Source organism: Heliangelus exortis, chromosome 9, assembly GCF_036169615.1.
Source record: "Heliangelus exortis chromosome 9, bHelExo1.hap1, whole genome shotgun sequence".
Classification (NCBI taxonomy): Eukaryota; Metazoa; Chordata; class Aves; order Apodiformes; family Trochilidae; genus Heliangelus; species Heliangelus exortis.
Window position 1 is genome coordinate 19,123,065 of NC_092430.1, and position 20,974 is coordinate 19,144,038.

Below are 20,974 nucleotides of genomic sequence, written 5' to 3' on the forward strand. Positions count from 1 at the left end.
ATAGCTTCAAAGGAAATATGGCACACGCTAATGCATTTTTCTCTGGCTAACATATCAAATAAATTTAAAATAGTTTAACTTGACTATTTATAATATATTAAGTCAATGTTAAGAAATTGGAAGTTTAAAAATAAAAATCCTTTTACAAGTGCAGCAACAACGACCATTTGGGGAGAGAATTGTAGCAATGTCTCTGATGGCAGAATTTGGCTCCGTATATTGTTAGCAAAAAGATACTGTTTCTACGATGCAGTTTACTTTAAAAAAATGTTATTAGAGCCATAAACCCTGCAAGCCAGCCCTACAGTTTACACATTCAAATTTCAGGGAGAGTTTGCCTCAGTGAACTACAAGGAACTATGCTTAATATTTATAAACCAGCCTGGTGCTGTTTCTAAACAAACACCAGGCATTTCAAATATAAACTTCTGGGTAACTGAAATCACATCAAGGCTCTGACCCTCCAAACCTGACTCCTATAAGGATGTGATCCTACACAAGGATCCTTCCACTGACTTTCCAGCCAGCCTTGCCCCGGCAAGGTGGTTCCACACTCCCCTTGACTTCACTGGGGCAACTCCACAGAGACCACAGCTACACACCGGCTGTGTTGTTAACTAACGGGTTGGCAGACAAAAACTTCTTGGGTTTTTTTTTTTTGTTTTTTTTTTAAGAGTGTGTTGTGTGTTCTGCTTTCAACCGAGCTTTGCTTCCAGCCGGCAGCGCGATGCCGGGAAGGTTCTGGGGTGTGTTTGGGAGGCGGTGTTTGCCCGGCCCGCTGCTGACTCGCGCCATTGTTGATTTCGCTGTTGTAGGGGAAAGGCTCTAGGGCGGCAGATAAGGCTGTTGCCATGGTGATGAAGGAGATTCCGAGGGAGGAGTCTGCAGAGGAAAAGCCCCTCCTTACTATGACATCACAGGTGGGCAGAGCGCGGGGCTCTGAGGTCACAGCGCGAATCACCCGCCGCGGCGGGAGGTGCCGGAGCCCCAGGGCGGGCGGTACCGGAGGTTTGGGGGGAGACCTGACCTCCCCCCACACACACACCCCAACCCCCGGGGCTGCCCCTCGGCGCCCCTCCAGCCGCAGGGGTGCTGGGCGGACCCACCCGAGGGAGGATCCGGCACCGGTGCCATCGCACTTCTTGACTGACGGGGGAATAGCGTGGGGTGAATCACGGAATCGCTTGGGGGCTGAGGATGTTTAGATGTGAATATTAAAAATAATTTTTTTTTTTTAAATTACATTTTTCCCTAAACACAGGGGGATGTAGAAAGCCCAGTACGTGTCAGTCACAAGAAAGTTATTTAAAACCAATTTAAAAACTACATATTAATGCCATCAATGTTTGCACTGCAAGTACTCATTTGCGGTGCATCTATAGAAGAGTCATATTCAATGCATATAAGTACACATAACAAAGAAACAGCCACTTCACAGCAGCATTCTTGCTATCTCAGATCCCATCCCTGATCTGTCACTGGGATCCTACTCCAGAATACCCAACTGTGATTTTCACACCTACAACTTGAGAGGCAGGCAGGACACAACCTCACTGCACCCCTCCAGCCCTCGGTGGCTTCGGCAGTTTATGGAAAAAAATGACTGAACACTGCCATAACACAGCACTTACACCTCACTGCAAGAGCAAATTATTCCCTCCTGTTGCTCACAAACAAAAAATTGTTGCCCAAGCAAGTACATTTTTTTTTAATTCGTTAACATTTAGCACACACAAGCTATTCCTGCTCAACAGGAGGTTTAATGGAAGTAATCTCAGCACATAGCTGCTCTTTTGTGAGAGCCTTCAATAAAATCCACAGTCCTGTTTTATTCCTTTCACATTTTAGAACAGCAGTTACTGTACTCTTTAGAAGTATTTCAGATGCACACAAGACCAGCACAAAGTGCACCAGATGTACTGCACTAGTAGTTATAGAAATACTCATATTATAGAAATACCTTCATCTACTTGGGAAACCAGGTCTGGAAAATCTCCTCCTTGGCCCCTGTTGAACACCATGGTTTGCTTGTAGTGAACTCTCTGCAATTACTTCTTGGATATTAAAGGAAAAGGATGCTCTCTTTAAGGCACCATTTTTAGTTTTCTACAAAATTATTAACAAACAATAAGAAGCCAATATAAAATGCTGCTCTCTTACCCAGAACACTTCACAAAGTGCCAAACTTCCATTGGCTTCAACAGGGTCAGGAGTTCAGCCTGGGTTCATTAAATGTTTACTGCACCATTTTGTAGTGGTTGTCTGTCAGTCTACTCAGCAATAGTCTATGATAAATTTATGAGTAAAATGCTTGTGTCTGTTAGTCAGTGTAATTTCTTCCACTAAACACAAATACCTACTTCCCCACTATGCACCAAAGGGGTGCAGAGGCCAAAAGGAGGCAGAATCAAGTGAAAAAGTGAGTATTTTCCATAGCCATCTCTGCATCATGTATGTGTGTCATGCAGTTATACCACCATATCGCATACATCATTTATATCCTATTTGTCTGGCTGCAATGTTGTTTTGAGATGCTTCCTCTTTAGTGTGTCCATGCAAACCTCTCCTTCGGCCCATTCATTCTGAATAATGCACTGCTCTGTTGCAATACACATTTTTAACCATCACCAAAGTGCTTGTCTCTGAGCTTTACATGATGAAACAGATGGATGTGGTTGCTGCTCACAGGGTGAAACATGCAAGTTCCAAATTGGCTGCAAACGAGTTTCCCAAACCACATCAAATTGGGTCATGAGAATAAGGTCTGGTCCTTCCAAAATTACCACCTCCTCCGAAGTCAGTATGAGAACATGGATATCTTAGGAAGTAATTATTTACATGAGGTATCTATATTGCTCCATCCCTACAATTAAACAAGCAAGAAACCTGGCAAGTAAAATACTAGGCTCATGCCCCGATAGAGAAGTATTGGCTTTTCTAATAGTAAAAAAACAATTTTTAAAAAAATGTATTTTGTAGAAAATTATGACATCTTCCATTTCCAAAGTCCTTGATGAATGGAGAATTAATCATGTCTGACTATGGAAGCAGACTCCATAGGAAATGTGAGTGAAATCTGATAAGCAAAAAGGCTAAACAGCCCTAAAACTACCCTATCCATAAACCTTAATATCCCCTGGAGTCAAAGTCAGCCATGATACTCCCAATTTACTACAAAGTCAGTGAGCCTCAAAGGATCTGAGTCATTAAAGTACTCTGATGCACACTTACAAAGTATGATTAACTGCTTTATTGAGCAGTAAAAATGTGCATGCTTAAAACGCCTTGCTGACCTGACAGTAACTAAACAGATCTCTCGTTATTTTTCCCAGATTCACCACACCTTAGATTCTTTGTCAAATAAATTGTAAAACTAATGATGGGAGGTTCCCTACCAAAATAATAGGGGAAAAAAAACCTGCAGGAGGTCATTCATGTCCAGGATAATCCTGTGGCAATTATACTCATTACATGGAATAGAAACAGGAGTCCATTAAAAACTCACAAAAAGGAAAAAGAAAGGCAAAGTATATACTGAAAGCTATCCCCATTTCTGCTTGTAAGCAAAAAATATGGGAGCTGCCTACTTGGAATTTTCATGAACTATATAGATGCTGCTCAGAGTATAATGTTGGTATTGACTGCTTATAACTGAAAATGTTTACAGAATTTGAATGTCTCAGAATCTGAAGTGGAAAGAAGAAATTCTAAAAGATGAAATTAGATTATAGGAAACAAGTGTGTTGAAATTCATCTTATCCCATGGAAAATGCAGGCTACAACACACAAAATACAAAAAAAAAAAAAAATATATATATCATGACTACACCCCAAATAATTCTACCAGATGCTTAATACCTCTCTCTGAGGTACTAGTTACCATTCAGAGGAAGAATGATTTTTTTTTAAGTGAACTTCATTTGCAAGGTGTTAGTTGACATAAGCACATTTATATTGGCTCAAGGGCTTATGAGTAAGGTAGTCAAACATTTCCACTGCCTAAATTCCACTATTTTAGGTTTTTTTATTCGGTTTTGTTTGGTTTGAGGTGTTTTTTTTCTTGGGTGTTTTGTTTGGTTTTTTTCTTTGCTTGATCAGTTGGGCTTTTTGCTTTGTTGTGGTTCTTTTTTGGGGGGGTGGGGGTGAGGGGGGGTGGGAGAATTTGTTTTTGTTGTTTTAATTCTGATATGACATCTTCCAATTTTGTAAAGGAAACAGTAAAGATAATTAATGTTCAGCTCCAAATTTTGTGAGTAGAGTTGCTCATGTGTGTATCAAGGACTCACTACAAGTTTGATTGTATAATCAGAATTTTCTATAGAAAAGTCCCATTTGAATCAGTTATGTTCACTCTAAGCTTCTTAGTATTAGAATTGCATTGGCTTACAGCTCACTCCATAAATGTTTACTAGGTAACATTATAACAGAATGGGGGAAAGTTAAAGTGAATGTAATTAATTTCTGTTCTCTTTTATGTCAATCTAAACAAGAATTAAAACCATTTTAACTAACTGAAGTACATTAATGCAAAAAAGGGCAAAAATAATGGCAATTTTAGATAATGGCAAAAATTAAATTTGGACAATTATTCTCTGCACATTCCAATCTACCCTCAGAAAACAGTTGCAATTTCTTCGTTCATCTTAGAAGGACTAGACCTAACACCCTAGTTTTATATTCTTTTTAAAGGATTCATGATAAATTCATTAGCAGTATTTTCCATATAAGTCTGTCTTATTAAATTTACTATAAAAGTTTAGTAGGGTGCACTTAAGCCCCACAGAGAACTCTTTTTCATCTATATTAAAACTGAGTAAATATGAGTTAAAAAAAAAAAAAACAAACCGCATGCCTGGCAGTACAAATATTAATTAGTTCTTTACCTCTAAGTTAAATATTGCTCAACACTACTATTGCTTCTAGGGCAGTATGCATCCTTTTGGCAGAAATAATCTCATGAGTATAATAAAGTTGGCTTGACAATATGCAAAGTCATAAATTGAGTGCTTGCCTGAAGTTATACACATTTCTGTCACATAAATACATTTTTCCTTGAAAAAACAGCTTTAATTTCCAATTCCCATGGAAATTGATGGTATAAGTTTTTTTTCATAATGCAATTATTCTGTTTTTGTACATTATAAAGTTCCTTACCATTGTGGAATGGCAAGCACAGAAAGATATGCAGAAACATCTTTTGTAACTAATATATTATCCGAGTTTAACCCTGTTTTTAAAATATTAATTTTGTGAGTATGAATTAATTTTAAGAAATGCCAGCTGTTCATTCATGGGTAAAAATATACTATCCATTTAGAGCTGCATGCCATGTACTACAGTTGGTTTATATTAAATTGCTGTTTGCAAAGTGAAACTGTTCTAGTAAGTTGCAAGTAAATAATAACCACAGACAGCTTTTCAGTTCCAAGCTTTTTGATCTGCAAAAAAACCATTTCAGAATAAACACACAGGCCATGACAGATCCCTATGGAGAAAACCTGCATAATTCAACAAGAAATTAGGACTTGCTTCCTAGCTCTGCCCACAGCAACACATTCAAAACCACAGCCATGTTTCTAGCTATGCCACAGAACCCTGTTTTAAAAGAAAAATCCACAGAAAATATAAGAAAAATCTGTGTAATTTCAAAGGAATTAAAGCCTAAATACAAACATACAGCAAGGGTACATCAAAATTAATTTTGTTACATGAGAAATTAACAAATAACATTTTCCAAATCATTCGAGATCAGTAGGAAAATCATAATCTTTACAAAAATTAAATTCTGTGTTAAGCCATGATAAATTTGATATTGCTAATTGTCTCATCATCTTCTTTACAGACTTCATGCTGCTATAGCATGGTTAGGTCTCAGAAAAGCAGTTGTGCATCTTTCATCTGAATTGACATTTGCACCCTACTCAGAGTAGTGCACGAGGCTGAGTGCAATCCACAACTGCTGAAACTATTCAATTTACTTATAGATAACAGGTGGTTCACAAAGAATTTATTCATGGAGCTTGGATCTATATACTGGCAGCTTGCTTTACTTTCAGCTAACAAGGAACACTAAATTTTCTAATATTTTGTAAAGAATCATCATAGTTGTTTTCATATGTACATGTAGTAGAGGCCTAATTGTCAGTCACAGTCAAAATAGGACAGGAACAACTTTCCTGGCTCTGATCCAGCAAGACCCTGAAGAGCATCCCTAACCTTGAGTTTTAAGTGCTTTGCTGGAGCGCGGCCAAAATGCAGGAGCCAGCTACAACTACAATTCCCACGTTTAGTTTCCTTTAGCCAGACAAGGAAGAACAGGGGGAAGGAGACAGTGAACTGTGAAATTCTCAGTCCTAACCTGCAACAGTGCACCACAGCTTGTACAGGTCAGCACTGACAAATAGGATGCTACTGGGACACAGTGATCACAGCAAGACTTATCACCAAGCAATGTGGCTGCTGGTTATTAAGATGTGACACAGATGTTCTCACTTACTAATTTAGACATCAAGCATGGGTTTCAAACAACGCAGCTGGCAGGTGAATTGAAACATCCAATGCAGTGCCTCTGCTAATCCTCCAGCTGCTTCTCGGACTTCACACAAGCCCTGGATCTGTTGTTTGTGTTAAGCCCCAGGGGGTCCCTTGGCTTGTGTGATTTCAGGTGAGATATCCTCACCACTGAGTCACAAGGTCATTCCACACACTTCCTGCTGCTTGGCAGCAGAGTACCAGTGATCACCTGGTGAGCAAGTCGAGTTTTCAGAGGCAACACCACCAAACTGCCCTTTCCAGGAGGGTGAATTGAGTTTGTCTCAGTTGTAGAGCCTCCCGCAATTCCCATTAGGTGGAATTCTGTTTTACTCTGTGCCCTGCGAGTTGCTTCTCTGTTCCTGTGAAAACTAAATATTTGTCTGGGATGTCAGTTTTTTTGGGACATAAATAGAGTGACAAAGAAAAAAAAACTGGTATGACCCTGGCACAAGGATGCTGCAAGAATTCAAGTAGAGATCACACATTATACAATAATAAATAAAGGCCATGAGATGGTAATTTTGATTGCAGAATATTTATAAACATTCTAGAAAAATGGGTGAGGAGAAACACGACTCATGAAATTTAGGCACTTAGCACAAGACCAGTGTTTTTGTCAGGACCTCCTTTAGCAAGCAGTAAAGGAGGCCTTCCAATTGTTATCCTGCCACAATAATGATCCACAAGCACAACTATCCAGCTAGTACTTCCAGTTATACTCGATAGAAAACCTGAATTTCTAGCTGTGGTTCCCGTTTATCAGTTCTTAGAAATACCTACTTAGTGGAAATTAATACACTTGTTTCTTCTTATCCTGATGAATGCCACCAAAGATGACAATGTGCCAGAGAGAGATGCATAGAAACTATGAAGAAACCATTGCTATGTATCATACATACTGATGGAAATTAGATGATGCCTTAGTAGATGCCTCTGGTTAAAAAAGAGGTACAACACTCACAAAGTACTCAAATTGATCTTTTTCACCTCTTTTTCCCATCTTGCTCAAGCACCCAACAAGTTTCTCAAAGTTCAAAAATACAATGTCCCCAACAGAAAATCCGAGTTGAAAGGTTTCTCCTTTTTCATGCTTATTAGCACATCCCTACCTTTCAAGGTAAAACCATTTTACTGATGCTTTGGCAGCACAACCAGTCTCAAAATCACCCTTAGTGGGCAGTCCAGTGAAAGGTCCAAGCACCCAGGAGCAGTTTTGGTGCTGAACTGTGCAGGGGATTACCCATTAGTAGTTTGGGGCTTCCTAAATTAGTGTCTTGAGTAGCTTCAGGTGACAAATTAGGTAGAATCCAATCCAACTAACTTAGGTAGCTAATTACATCTAAATGTTAGGGGTCTCTTGAACCAGTCCTTCTAAAAAGGGAAAGCTAAGTGCCTTTGAGAGCCTCCTGAGGGACAACCTAAATTAGGCAGACAGGATCTCCCTCTGGAGTTGCTTTTCTAGGCATTTCTCTCTCCCTATTGAGCATGGAGGGAATTTAGGCACTTAATTTAAGAGAACTAGTTCACCATGTGCTCAAAACATAGGTGCTAATTAGCTGCCTGTGCCTGACCAGAACCACCCAGTATAGATGCCAAATAATTTATCCTAAAGACAAGCCTTATGTTATGCCCTACTAATATTAAGGAAAGAAACAAAACAGCACACATTGTGCCCTGCAAACAGATGAGGATCAGGAGCACCATAAGAGAGTGTATAAAATGGGATATCTGGACAATACCTTACTGATGGCCTCAGTGTGCTTCATCAGTTTCACAGCATTCACCCTCTAGGAAGAGAAAGAAGAAAAAGCACTTGTAGCCATGAGTAGGGCAGGTTGTGGAGCTGAACATTATAAGCTGTAAATGTCACACTAGGCAAGAAGTTGGTCCTCTCAGCTGTTCCCCTGAGTGCCAAGTGTGTTTCCCTTCCCTTTGATTTAAGGCTAAACAAAGCTGCTCTGTGGAAACTTTTCACAGCATAGACCTACCAACTACCCACTCTTTTTTTTTTTTTTTCCTTCTTTAGTTTTAGAACAGGCTACTCCCTAGGTATTTTATAGCACTCCATGACATAATATACAGACTGGGAGCAAAGCAAAATCACAGTCATAGCAGTGGCTGCTTACACATATAATCTCACATTGTCTCAGGAATAATGAAACACACCAGCATCATAAGAGGCATCTGCATTGAAACCCTAAACCAAAGACCCTGATAATAACCAGAAAAGTAAATTTAACAGGACAGTAGAACTGCCAACCTGGTAGCAGCTGAGCTTTCACTGTGCTCTACACAGGCTCTCTATGGCAGTGCCAGACCCAAGGGCAGGCCCAGGGGCTGAGGCTTCCAGGCCTTTACCAGGCACTTAAATTCATAGAATTGCTCAGGCTAGAAAAGACCTTCAAGAACATTGAGTCCAAACTTGTTCTAACCCTGTTGCCTTACCTCTGATGACCCACCACAAAACCATGTCCCCAAACACCACATCCAGACTATTTTTAAGCACATTCAGAGATGGAGGCTCAAGCACCTCGCTGGGGAGCCCATTTCCTTTCTGTAAAGAAATTTCTCCTCATATCCAACCTAAATCTCCCCTGATGCAACTTGAAGCCATTTCCCCTTGTCCTGTCATCAGTCACCTGTGAGAAGAGGCCAATCCCACTCTCACTACAACCTCCTTTTCAGGTAGTTGTAAGGAATGATAAGGGCTCCCCTCAGCCTCCATTTCCCTAGACTAAACAGCCCCAACTCCCTCACTGACTCCTCACAGGGGATGTTTTCCAAACCCTTCACCAGCTTTGTTGGCCTTCTTTGGACTTGCTCCAACACGTCAGCGTCCTTCTTGTACTGAGGTGCCCAACACTGAACACAGTACTCGAGGTGGGGCCTCACCAGTGCCGAGCACAAGGGCAGGGTTCCTTCCCCAGTCCTGCTGGCCACACCATTTCTGATACAAGCCACAATGCCATTGGCCACGGGGCCACATTGCTGGTTCACATACAGAGTGGGCAAGGGGAGAAAACAAGACCTTAGAAGATTTAAGGGTGACTGCTAGACAGAGAAAGAGGCGCTGGCTGGGCGAATGAGGGAAGCAGAGAGCAGGCTGGATGAAAGAAACCCCTCTCATGGCAACCACGCCCTCTCAGAGGGCCAGCACTGCACCCCTTCCACAGCATTGTCCCCACTCCCCCCCCAGCACATGCATGCCCAGACTTACCTGCAGTTTGGTGGGCTTCTTACCCCTTCCTAGCACACCCCGTGGAGCTCCAACCTGCCTTTCAGAACAACTACCACTACCTGGTCCTCTCACAAGAGCTCCAGGGGTAATATAGAGACCACGAGCCACAGGTGAGCACTGGGGAAAGGAAATAAAGTACAATCAGCTGAATAATTGCAGACAGCTGGGGATGGGGCAGGTGTTAGGGAACAGCAAATGGAGGACAGGTGATTCCCCTCAGTGCCCTGGGCTGCAGGACCCTGTTGAGGGGAACATGGCAGATGTGGCCTCCAGCACAGCAATTGCCTGACCCCCCCCTCAGATCTCTGCTAAATATTCTTTGCTTTGACCATACTTAAGCAGAAGGGCTGCTATCAACCATTAGATGAGACTTTTAACTCTCCCAAAGCACAAAAAAAGATCCATAAATATGAGCCATTCAGTGAGACTTTTGACTCTTCCAGTATCTCTCCCAAAGCACCAAAGAGACCCACAGATCTGCTTTTTGGAGTGAAAGAGTCCTATAGCAATATTGGGGTGAGAAAATCACCTTTTTCTGTAGTGCTGTCCAACAGAAGAAGTGAGTCACAGAAAATTAGTTTTCATTTAGAAGTATTTTACACTATGGATGAGTAGTAGGTAATATCATCCTCCACAGATGTTAAATATTGTTCAGTTAAAGGAGTCTCTGGGTTTCTTCTTTAATTAAAATGGATTTTATAAAGAGAAATTAAGTTCTTGGAGACATTATGGGAATTTATGGCACTCAGTGGCTAAATTAGTATTTGGAAATCAGCAGTTTCACAGGCTGAGTCTACATCACTTGGCATGTGTACAAAGATTGCACACATAAATACTGTGCAGCACCAGCTGCCCGGCTCCTGCTCCCAGTGCTGCTTCTCCCAGAGCAGGGTGATGCTGGGTGCCTTTCTTAACTTTGCTTTGCTTCTCTTGTCTGCAAAGTAGAGATAATACTTCTTAGCTCTGCAGTGGTGCCAGGCTTGATTCATGAATGTTTTAAAGCATTCTGTAATATCCATCCTGAAAGGTGTTTGAGAACCATAAATTATTGCTTTAATATAGGTAATAGTTTTCATCTCATGAATGTTTTATAGCACTGCTCCAAATTCATGCCTGATATAACTCTAATAACTTGAGCAGAGTTAAACTAGGGATATATTTGGTTCAATATATGAGGCAGCAAAATGAAATTCAGACTGTGAGACCAAGGGCTTACCACGTGGCTTTGCATACAGAGTAATGCCAGAAACCTCTTCCACCACCTACTTAACTCCAGCAAAAGTGCTCATGGCACTCTAAAAGTGTTAAAGTTGCACTGTTAAAGTTTGATTCACCGTGAAATGTCTGCTTCATAGCAGGCATTATTTTTTTCTAACGTGTTCTAGTGCTATACATAGATAGTTTTTATTTATTGAGAATTAGTAGGCTTGATCAGCTATTTGCTGTCTGTTTTGACTCATACTTCAGCTGAAAGCAGATTATTTTTCACAGAAACAATCCTCTTAATAAGACGCTTCTACAGCTTCCAGTCCTTAGCCATGGGAGCACAGTACACAGGACTGAGAGGGATCCTCTATGCCACAGTGCAGTCACATCATGAACAGCCATGTAGAAAGCTTGTCAAAAGCCATTTAAAATTGTTAGGCCTTTTTTACCCCTCTCTTTGTTGTCATGCCAGTCTTTCTCTACAGCTGAAATAACTCTCTTTCTAACCCCTCTCCCTTTAGATACACAGAAGAATAAGTAAATTCCTACTCAGTCTTCATGGTTTTAGCTTAAGCAAGTCAAACTCTTTTATCCTCCCTGTAAAATGTGTTTTTTATTCTTCTGATCACTTGGGTGGCCCCCCCTTTGGTGAGTTTAGTGGATATGTTTACAAAGTAAAAGAACCAGAGAAGAGGAACTTACTTGTTTTCTAATTAAACAGAATTGCAGCAAATGTAGCAGAACAAGACATAACTTAGTAAAAATTAAATCTGGTTGTTTGCTGGCAAAATTTGTTAGGAAGAAGTGGATGTTACTATCAGTCTCCCAGTTTGATGACAGAATTTTATGAAGGGACTTTGGTCAGTACACTGCTGGTATCAGACTAATGAAGGTCTGTTGCTGAGCAGGTCTTCATCATATAACCAACATAATTTCCAGGGATGTGATAACCACCTTTGAAAATAATTTTTTTTTGCCAGACATGTGCTACTTCATACAATTCTCCTACAGGAGTAACTAAATGCTAGTAAATAACAATGTCCTGGTTTTGGGCCAGGACAAAAAAAATACCATGTGAGAATGAGTAAATACTTTTTGCCAGCTTTGGTCCATGTTAGCATCCTAAATGTAAAAGTTCAACCATATCTGAGAGAAAATTTTGGAAATTTAACACTGCAAAATGAGTAAGAACAGAACAGAGAGAAGGACAGCAGAGAGGATAAAAGTAAACCTGGAGTAGCTCCAGATGAAAGTAAAAGAAGGCAAACATGTTTTCACATTATTAAAGATAAGGTAAATGAACCCCACATCATCAGACATCCATCCAGCTCTGCTTAGGTCTTGATCCTCCAATCAGAGATAGATTGCAGAGAGGAGACTTTTCTGACATTGTTGTGCTGTTTTGTCTTTAATCCCCAATATTTGAAGCATCCTGAAATAGAGATTTCATTTAGGTAGAAGAAAACCAGTGCATTCATGCAACTACAGTAAAAAAGGGAAAGTGCTTATAAATAAAAACTGTATTACGAGTCTTTACACAGTTAAAACACATTCAAGAAATTAATACATGCACCAGGCTCCATCCACTGTCATTCATATGTCTTCATATTGCAGAGAAGTGTTTTCTGTCTCAGCAGGTTATTGTTTAATGGGCTAATGCACATTTGCTAGATGAAATGGTATCGTGCAAGTTATGGGGGAGGCATCTTACTGCTAAAAAACCCAACTACTTCCAAATACTAAAAAAGCCCTGCTTAGTGTCCTGGTGAAAGAGAAGGCCAACTTGACCCATTGATTTGAAAGGAGATACATCAGGCATTGTATACTTTAGCCCTATAAGCAATAGTATGCAATAACTGCTATTGAAAAATCACCTTGCTGCTTTATTTTTGTGCAATTTGTAAAACTGTAATATAATTTTTCCGCAAAAGAATGACTAATTTATTTTTTTTTATTTAAAGTCCAGAGCTATTTGTACATCTTCTAATTGCAATCTCATAGTGCCACAATCAAAAATAAAGTGCATGATATTGTGAAAATATGTTTTGTTTCTTTATATTCTGCATCCCAACAACATTCTGTGACCCTGGGTTTTTTTGTTGCTAGCTGGTCAATGAACAACAGGAAAGCAGACCCCTTCTGAGCCCCTCCATTGATGACTTTCTCTGTGAAACTAAACCAGTAGCTGTTGCAAGGCCTGTAACATCAAATACTGCAGGTAAACAAAATTCTTTACTATCCCTCCATAGAGGGAAATAGTTTCAGTTTTACCTTAATTACAGTACATTTTTGACAAGTGATTTCTTGATTTGTTAATACTTGCACAAACTTAAAAGCTGATATTAAATTATGATTGCTTGATCTGTCAGTAGAAAAACTTTTTTTCATTACATTTGGGGTCAAATCTGGTGTGATCAAAATCAGATGTATTCTAGAAGATTTCTGGGGCTGAATTAAAGGGGGCTTGTTGAGGTTCAACAAGTACAGATCAGTTTGACCAATTATCAATCTTTGTTCTCACAAAATTTCAACTATGGGTAAGCTACAGTTAGTCCAGTTTTAATCAAGCCCATCCCTTACTCTAGAAAGATTTTTTTAATAAAAATGTGGATGATATAACAGGAAAAGGCAAGAGATATCAAAACACTTCATCCAGGCTGATTAGTGAAAGGATCTAACACATTTCTGTGCTTCTTTTGAATTAGTATCTTGTCCTGTAGAAGTGTTTTTAGAAATTGGTCTCCTCCTGTTCAGCATTTGTACAAAGGTAACCAGTGCAGCTGAGCAGACCCAGTGAGACACAAGAAAATCAGCATAGCACTACTATGTTCTATTTCAGTCTCATAAAATTATTGGCTTGTTAGAAGAAATTTAATTAAAATCTATATATGCATATTATCAAAATGAATAAATGAAGGCTGAGTGCTTTTCATCACATCTAATTAATCTGTTTAAAGCAATATGCAAGTTCTAATAACAAAAAATGGATTATTTAATTAATTAAAAATTGTAAATAATATTTTTGCCTTTTATAAATAGCTAAATATAGGAATTAATGAAAATATTTCTGGTTGTTTAAGATTTGTGTTTGCTGTAGAAAAATATCTGTAGATGCTACAGAATATCTATCAGATTTAGAGGGGTTAATTAGATTTAAGAAAAAAAATATCTCACTCTATGAAGACTGATGAAATTCACTGATCTACCAAGAACACAGATAAAGTATTGCAAGGGATAATACAAATTGTTCAGTCTAAATCTGTAAATTACAATAAAGAGGCAGCTTTTCTATCCGTTATGTGCTAAAGGTTTTTGAATGTTACTCTTTAAGCAACTTGAAGAACTCAGACCTAAATATGCCTTTACTAGGGCCATATATAAAAATATGTATATATAAATACAAGTAGAATTGTTCATTATAGTGAACATTTTTCCCCAACAGGCAAACAGCAACAGCAGTGGAAACCATTACTAAACATACCACTTTTCCTTTATGTCCCAAGCTACCCAAGAAGCTGTCTACTCTTCAGCTTTTTCCTTACTGGCAATTGGAACAACAGTAGTGCCCTAAGCAGCTGTTAGCAACACTTGATGAATCATAAGATTAAACCATATCTAATTTAAAAGCTCAACTGTACAAGGAAACCTCACAACACAGGAAAATCTATGGAGTAAGAAAACAGCCTTAAGACCTAAGCTGTCTTTAAGATTTTCAGAAGAAAAGCCTTACATGGAAATCAAGCTTTGTAAAACTGCATCCAGCTAAGCACTTGAAATCAAATTTGAATCCACTGGTCATCATCTTTAGCCAGGAAATATACACCTAGCCTAGACAAATGCAAATACATTAGTAATTTTTTTTCCAATTGAAAAAAAATGGTAAAAAGTGAGTTATTTTCATTAAAACCACATTGAATTTTAACATTTTGTCTCTAAGTATTATCAGCAGGTCTGGATCTCTTGGATCTTAGTGAACCTGTCTCACAAACCCAAAACAAAGCAAAGAAATCAGAGAATCCATCAAGAAGTGAAGGCTTAAAAGCTTCAATCCACAGGAAGAAGACAGACAACTCTGACCTTATCAGTGTGGACACTGAACAGAAAGTCCAGACTGTCAGAGTTTCAGACAAGTCCTCACTAGATTTAGGTAAGAGTGTAGCTATTTTATCAGTGCTACATAGCCTTGCTTAGCACGAGTTTCTCCTTGCTACTATCACAAAATAATGAGCAACACGAGAATTTTTCTTGCTCTAGTTACTTGAAGCACTTTGTCACTGTAAACACATTCTGCTTTTGCTTTTGCATTCATAAGTCTTAAGTTGTCTTAAGTCATAAGTCTTAAGTTGTGCAAATAAAGCTTTGTATTCTTTCAAAAAAAGAATTAATCAGCGTGAGTAAGATGGTATAAAAATTTATAGGGGTATCATGAGAAACTGGTAAAGGACACAAATCAGAGGCAAACCTTACTGAAAGTCCTTTTCAGAACATAACATTTGTAAATATTGTTTTATCTATGCATGCAAGAGAAGAAACCATCCATTCTTGACAAAAGAGCTATATTTGTACAGATTGAAAAAAAAGGTGCCAAACACAACTCAGTATCCTGCCAGGCATGATCTATAGATGAGGCTTGGAAAAGGTGAATTTAATTTAGTTCCATCCAAACTAAATTACTTGCACAGCAACTGAGAAATTTGCAAGGTAAATGTAATTTATACTAAGGTAGCAAATTTCCCATTTATCAGCACAGAAGTTCTTTTAGAGAATTTTATCTTTAAATAGGAGCTGAACATCTGCAATGTCTGACATACAACTGAATAGTATCTGTTGCCTACACAGTGATTTTTAAATGGTAGGCACTAAAATGAGTTTAATATTTACAATTTTGACAACAATTAGGAGATAAAAAGCATCCAAAACTATAAAATATTTAGTATAATTTTATTAACAGGTCTAGATTACATACAAATCACCAATTTAAGTCAAGAGCTCCACTGATATTCTGACTACAAATGCTAATAGAGTTAGAAAAATGTTTTGAATTTTCTAATATTTTCACAGAATATCAGCTAGAAATTTCTGTGTCTTTGACCTTAACTAAAATATAGTCCATGGTGGAACCATTTTCTCTAGAACTACATTTGACAGAGGAGATAAAATTTCCTGCAGTAGTTTCTTCAAAAGCTTTGTATTTTCTTATTTTCCAGTTGATATTCAGACACAGCTTGAGAAATGGGATGATGTCAGTTTTCCTGGAGACAGGAACAGCAAGGTCCTCCCTTCTTCAGAGAGAACCTCAACATCATCTAGAGCTCCATCAAAAGAGCTTTTATGGTACAGCTTTTTTCTCTCCTTACAAAAAATATTTCCAGTCCATCTCTCTTTAATTCACGGAAATGCTGACTTGCTGAAAATCCTATTATTAAATCTGTTATGATTACATCAAATGAGTTCAAGCAGCCATTTTGGATAATGTATCAAGCAAGGACAGTTTAAAATTACATTTTGCCAGCAATTTTAGTGCTGTGAAAAGTAGCAGGTGCACTTACAAAATAAGTGGTGGTGAGACTCCTACAGAGGCATGCAGTGACCCAAAACCAACTACAAACATGTTAGTAAAATGAATAAAAAAGGACACTTGGCAGTGATTTGACAGTCAGTGGATATCCAGTTTATTTTGAGTTTTGCTACCAAGAAAGCAGAATTTCTGTAGATAACTGGAAGAGGCAAGATAAAATATCCAAACCAAGTAATGCCTCTTTCATGCAGCTCAAGTAAATTTCAAGTGATATAAATGAAGCAAGAATTGGACTTTGCCTTTGGGAACAGTTCAGGTAGATTAATTCTGCTGCCACCTTGATTTTTAAGCAACACTCATTCACTACATTATGCATGACCACAATTAGCATTTTCATATGCTAGAAACAGCTTTCTGACCAAATGGTGCTTATCCTAGATCTTTACCTGCACTTTAAGTGTCTGTTTCATTAAGTTGAAGCTTTACACAAGTTTTGCTCAGTTAACTTGGTTTTAGTCTTTAGGGTTTCATTTTCTAAGAAAGGATATTAGAATATTGTGGCACAAAAAGGCAGAAGGTGAAGTCTTGTAACTTGGTGGTTGATTCTTAAGCAATGACCACAGGTACAGTCTTGTGTCATTGCCTGGCCTCATTTTGCCTGGCTATGAAATAGAAGCAAAATCTTCAATATATTCATTTCATGCCAGCATATACCCAAGGCTCTCTGCTGGGTGAATTGGAATATATACTGGCAAATCAGGCTTGTCCTGTTGTTTTAACTGTTGTCTGCCTGCAACTGAGAAGTTTAAGAGTGAACACTGAGAAGGGTCTGGCTACGTCCGGCAACTACAAGTTACACTATTCAGTTAAAAGAAATAAGCTCATAAATCAGAATATACTTAAAAACCTGAAAGATATAAGGCACTATGCATTAGAGTGCAGTGATCAATATGTAAATGCATCATTTCTAGGTCCACAGAAAACAGGTCACAGTCTGAGCTGGCTAACGTCGTTGTCAAGAGTGCCTTGGACTCTGATTCTACGTCAGAATTAGAACTTGGATCTGCAACACAGGTAAGAGATAGGAACTGTCCCACTGCCTCACTGTTCAGTTCTGAAAGAACTATTTAGGGGATATTTTCTGAGTCATCAGTTAAAAGATTCAGACAGCCAAATCTTCAGACAGCTTCCAAATTAATATTTTACGGAAATAACATGACAATATTAGCATCTCCTACCTTCAGAGATGGGCACTGCAGTGAACTCTGAGCTTCCTTTACAGAAATGCTTCAAAATATAATTTGCAGCATCATCTTTTTTCCCTTCCTCCAGTTCAAAAATTCAGATTTCTAATGGTTCCTACTCCCTGTAATACATCTGTTCTCAAAGTCTCTTGGTCAGGAATCCCCAGAATTGGGAAACAGCTCAGGAATGTAGGAAGGAACCAAATCATTAGACCAGAGCTTGTTGGCAGTTTATCTCCACAAGTGGGAGAGCAGCGTGGTCAAAGGACTTTTCCCTGATGGAAAAGGAACACTAATACAGAGGGCTCTGAGCTGAAAGTTTGTGAATTTGCCCAGTTCCACTGACAAGACTGGGTAGAACTTTGTGCAAACGATTACTGAGAGTTGTATGTTTTTAGCTATTTCTGTATGCATAAGTATGTACAAACATACACTTATATATGCATTCACAAAGATCAGGTTGTTTTTATACCTTCTTTCTTGCTTCTTATTTTTTAAGTGAAAGATTTCAGTGTCTGCCAATGCCACTGGCAGGGGGAAGGGAGAACTGTTTGGTGGACTAACTTCAGTTGAAAATTATTTTCTCCTCTTTCAAAGCTTCAAAACCTTTCTGTCAGGTGGAAAATCTGGAAATTAATAGAAAATTATAGCCTCACTTGAAAATGGAAAAAGGAGACATTAAAATGCCAAAGGTCTTTCCTAAGGTTATGCACCAGTTTTTGCAGAAAATGGAAAAAAAAAAACATTTACAGGATTAATTTCTGAGTGTTGTTTAGGAAGAAGTCTCCTTGGTTCCCTGACATCTCTGAATTACAAAGAGCTTTTTTTTTTGTTTTTTTTGTTTTTTTCCCTTGGAAGGCCTAGCACCTTTTGTAATGCATGATATCTTTTCTTGCTGTGCAGTAGATTTATATATCTTAGTAATGGGAAAGGTCTATTGCATAATATAATCCACTTGAGAGGGACAGTGTGTTTTCACATGCCTTGCCCAACTTATCTTTAAGTAGCTCTAACCCCTTTTTAGGAGGCTGTTCTTCAGGTTAATAGATCTAAATGCCAGGAAGTTTGTGCTCAGGCTAGATGTAAATCAAGAAGACAGGCAAGAATCAAAGTGCTGTGAATCTAAGGCTTTCTGTAAAACTAATTACAAATTTAGTATACAACATGTCTACTTGCTCTGGCCTATTTTTTTAGTTATTGACCACTAGAATAACTGTGGAGACAAAAATCCCCATTTTTAATTCATTATAAGTTCAGTCAGTTGCAGTTCCATAATATTTTTTGAAATGACTGGTACTACAAAATTACAATGTGAAGTTGAATCTGTCAATTGAAAAAGAAGCAGAGCATAAAATTATTATCTGTCATTCTGGCACACTTCAAGTTTTGTTTTGGTTTATTATGAACTACTTTTTTCAAACTTGTGATCCATTCAAGTCATAAAACGTTGTTAAATTGGTAATTAGCAGTGCAAGAGTAATGACCTGAAGTGAGATTTTGTTCTCGTTGTAGGTAGTTTTCTTAGAAATGGAGTGTTTTCATTCACTGCCTGCTTCATCCTGCTTATGTGAGGACTGTCAAAACACTGTTGATGTTCCCAACAAACAGGCTCATCTGTCTTGACTGGGTTCTTAAACTTCTTGGGAAAGAAATCACATTAGAGCTTTTATCAAAGCATACGTTTTCCATACTTTGTCCCCTATAGATTTTGTCTATCTCATTTAAGGTCAATCTTTGTATGTACAACAGATTCTGCCATACCCTAAAGATTTCACCCTGTCAAACTTGATGCAGATTTCCATCAGCAATTTCTCAGACAATCACCTTCATCATTCATCTTTAATGCTAGGTTTAGTTCCTAGGTCATATTTTCATCAAAATCATGCAATCTTCCTAACAAAATCCTGTGTCTACCAGCAATCATGCCAATTAAAAAAAATCACAAAGGCAGGCTTTGAAATACTAAAGAAGAAATATTTTTGAGGGCTGGAAGGGGCAGTAGTGTGGTGGCTTTTGTTGGATGTGGCCCTCAGGGTTGCTTCTCAGGATTCCACTCACATCATCCCTTACCTACTGCTAACGCTTCAACTGCATTGGCCCAAACTATCTTTAATTTATTTTATCTGCCATTCTGGAGAGTTACTTTTTATGTTTTATTAGTACTGACTTATCCTACAGTGTTTAGGCTTTTTAAATGTTGGGTTTTTTTTCTTGCAATTACAAACTGCAGAGGGTGATAATAATAAAAAACCAAACAAACAAACCTGCAGTACTACTCAGAATGAACACCAGGATTTACAGTATTCTCCTTGACCCAAGGAAATTGCAGTCACTGGAAACAAAAGATTAAAAAGCGGAAGTAATCAAATGCCTTGCAAGAGCCAACTTGTAAATAATGCAAAGGCCAGGAACAGTAATGTCTATCAACATAAAACAAGTTTTATGTCAAGAAAAGAAAATTTAATTCCTTGGTCATATTAAAGATCAGGTTGATAAACATTGCTGTGCAATACTCTGCAAGATATTTGAATTAGCATACCATATTCTGCTTTTAAAATTAGCACCATCCAGTGTGAATAAAGCAGATGTTAAACAGATTAAAACTGGCTAACAAGTTCTCAAGGACAGTAGTTAATTACTAGGAATTGTAATCACATGGGAGTCCTGTGATTCCAAAGAGAAACAATGATCTTCAATATTATTGATCTGAAGATAAATATGTAAGCCGTTCCTAATAAAATTTGCATATAATGCAACAGTGGAATGAAAAAAAGTGCAGCCAGAAGAGTCATAAAATTGAGCTGGTGAAAAAGACATCTGTAGAAATACATATTCCAATACAGTTGTTTGGAAAATCATGCATTTCAGCACAAGACCCCTAAGCTCAATTTACAGCACTGTGCTGGAAGACAATTTGAAAAGAAATCTGTGGCTCAGAGTGTATGAGAATCTCAACATGAGTGCTCCCTGTGCAGTGCTGTAGCAAAAAGAGCAAGTAGAAATAGGCAAGATTGGTGGGAAGCAGGAGATCCCCTGATTTCTGTACAGAGAAACAGCAAGATGGGTACAACAATACGGGGTTCACTGTGGTTGACTGTATGGCTATTAAAAAGGTAAAGCTATAACGAAAATAAAAGGGGAGAAGCACAAAAAAGGTCAAAATCTGAACAAAATCCTTCATAATCAGAGAATTTAAGATGTCAATCTCTTTATATCATCTAAAAGACAATTAAA

At 38.4% G+C, this 20,974-nt stretch overlaps 1 protein-coding gene across 5 annotated transcripts in view; it reads left to right on the forward strand.

Annotated features, from left to right (window-relative positions):
* PEX5L (peroxisomal biogenesis factor 5 like) overlaps positions 1 to 20,974 on the forward strand; it is a 99,797-nt gene that overhangs the window by 62,108 nt on the left and 16,715 nt on the right. For 2 of the 5 annotated variants that reach the window (XM_071752600.1, XM_071752602.1), the window contains exons 2-7: positions 816 to 920; positions 2,381 to 2,419; positions 13,085 to 13,196; positions 14,916 to 15,125; positions 16,186 to 16,312; positions 17,468 to 17,570. In XM_071752600.1, coding sequence (XP_071608701.1) covers positions 816 to 920; positions 2,381 to 2,419; positions 13,085 to 13,196; positions 14,916 to 15,125; positions 16,186 to 16,312; positions 17,468 to 17,570 — 696 coding nt within the window. The remainder of the gene's footprint in view (positions 1 to 815; positions 921 to 2,380; positions 2,420 to 13,084; positions 13,197 to 14,915; positions 15,126 to 16,185; positions 16,313 to 17,467; positions 17,571 to 20,974) is intronic. The other 3 variants (XM_071752601.1, XM_071752604.1, XM_071752603.1) reach the window with 2 other exon arrangements.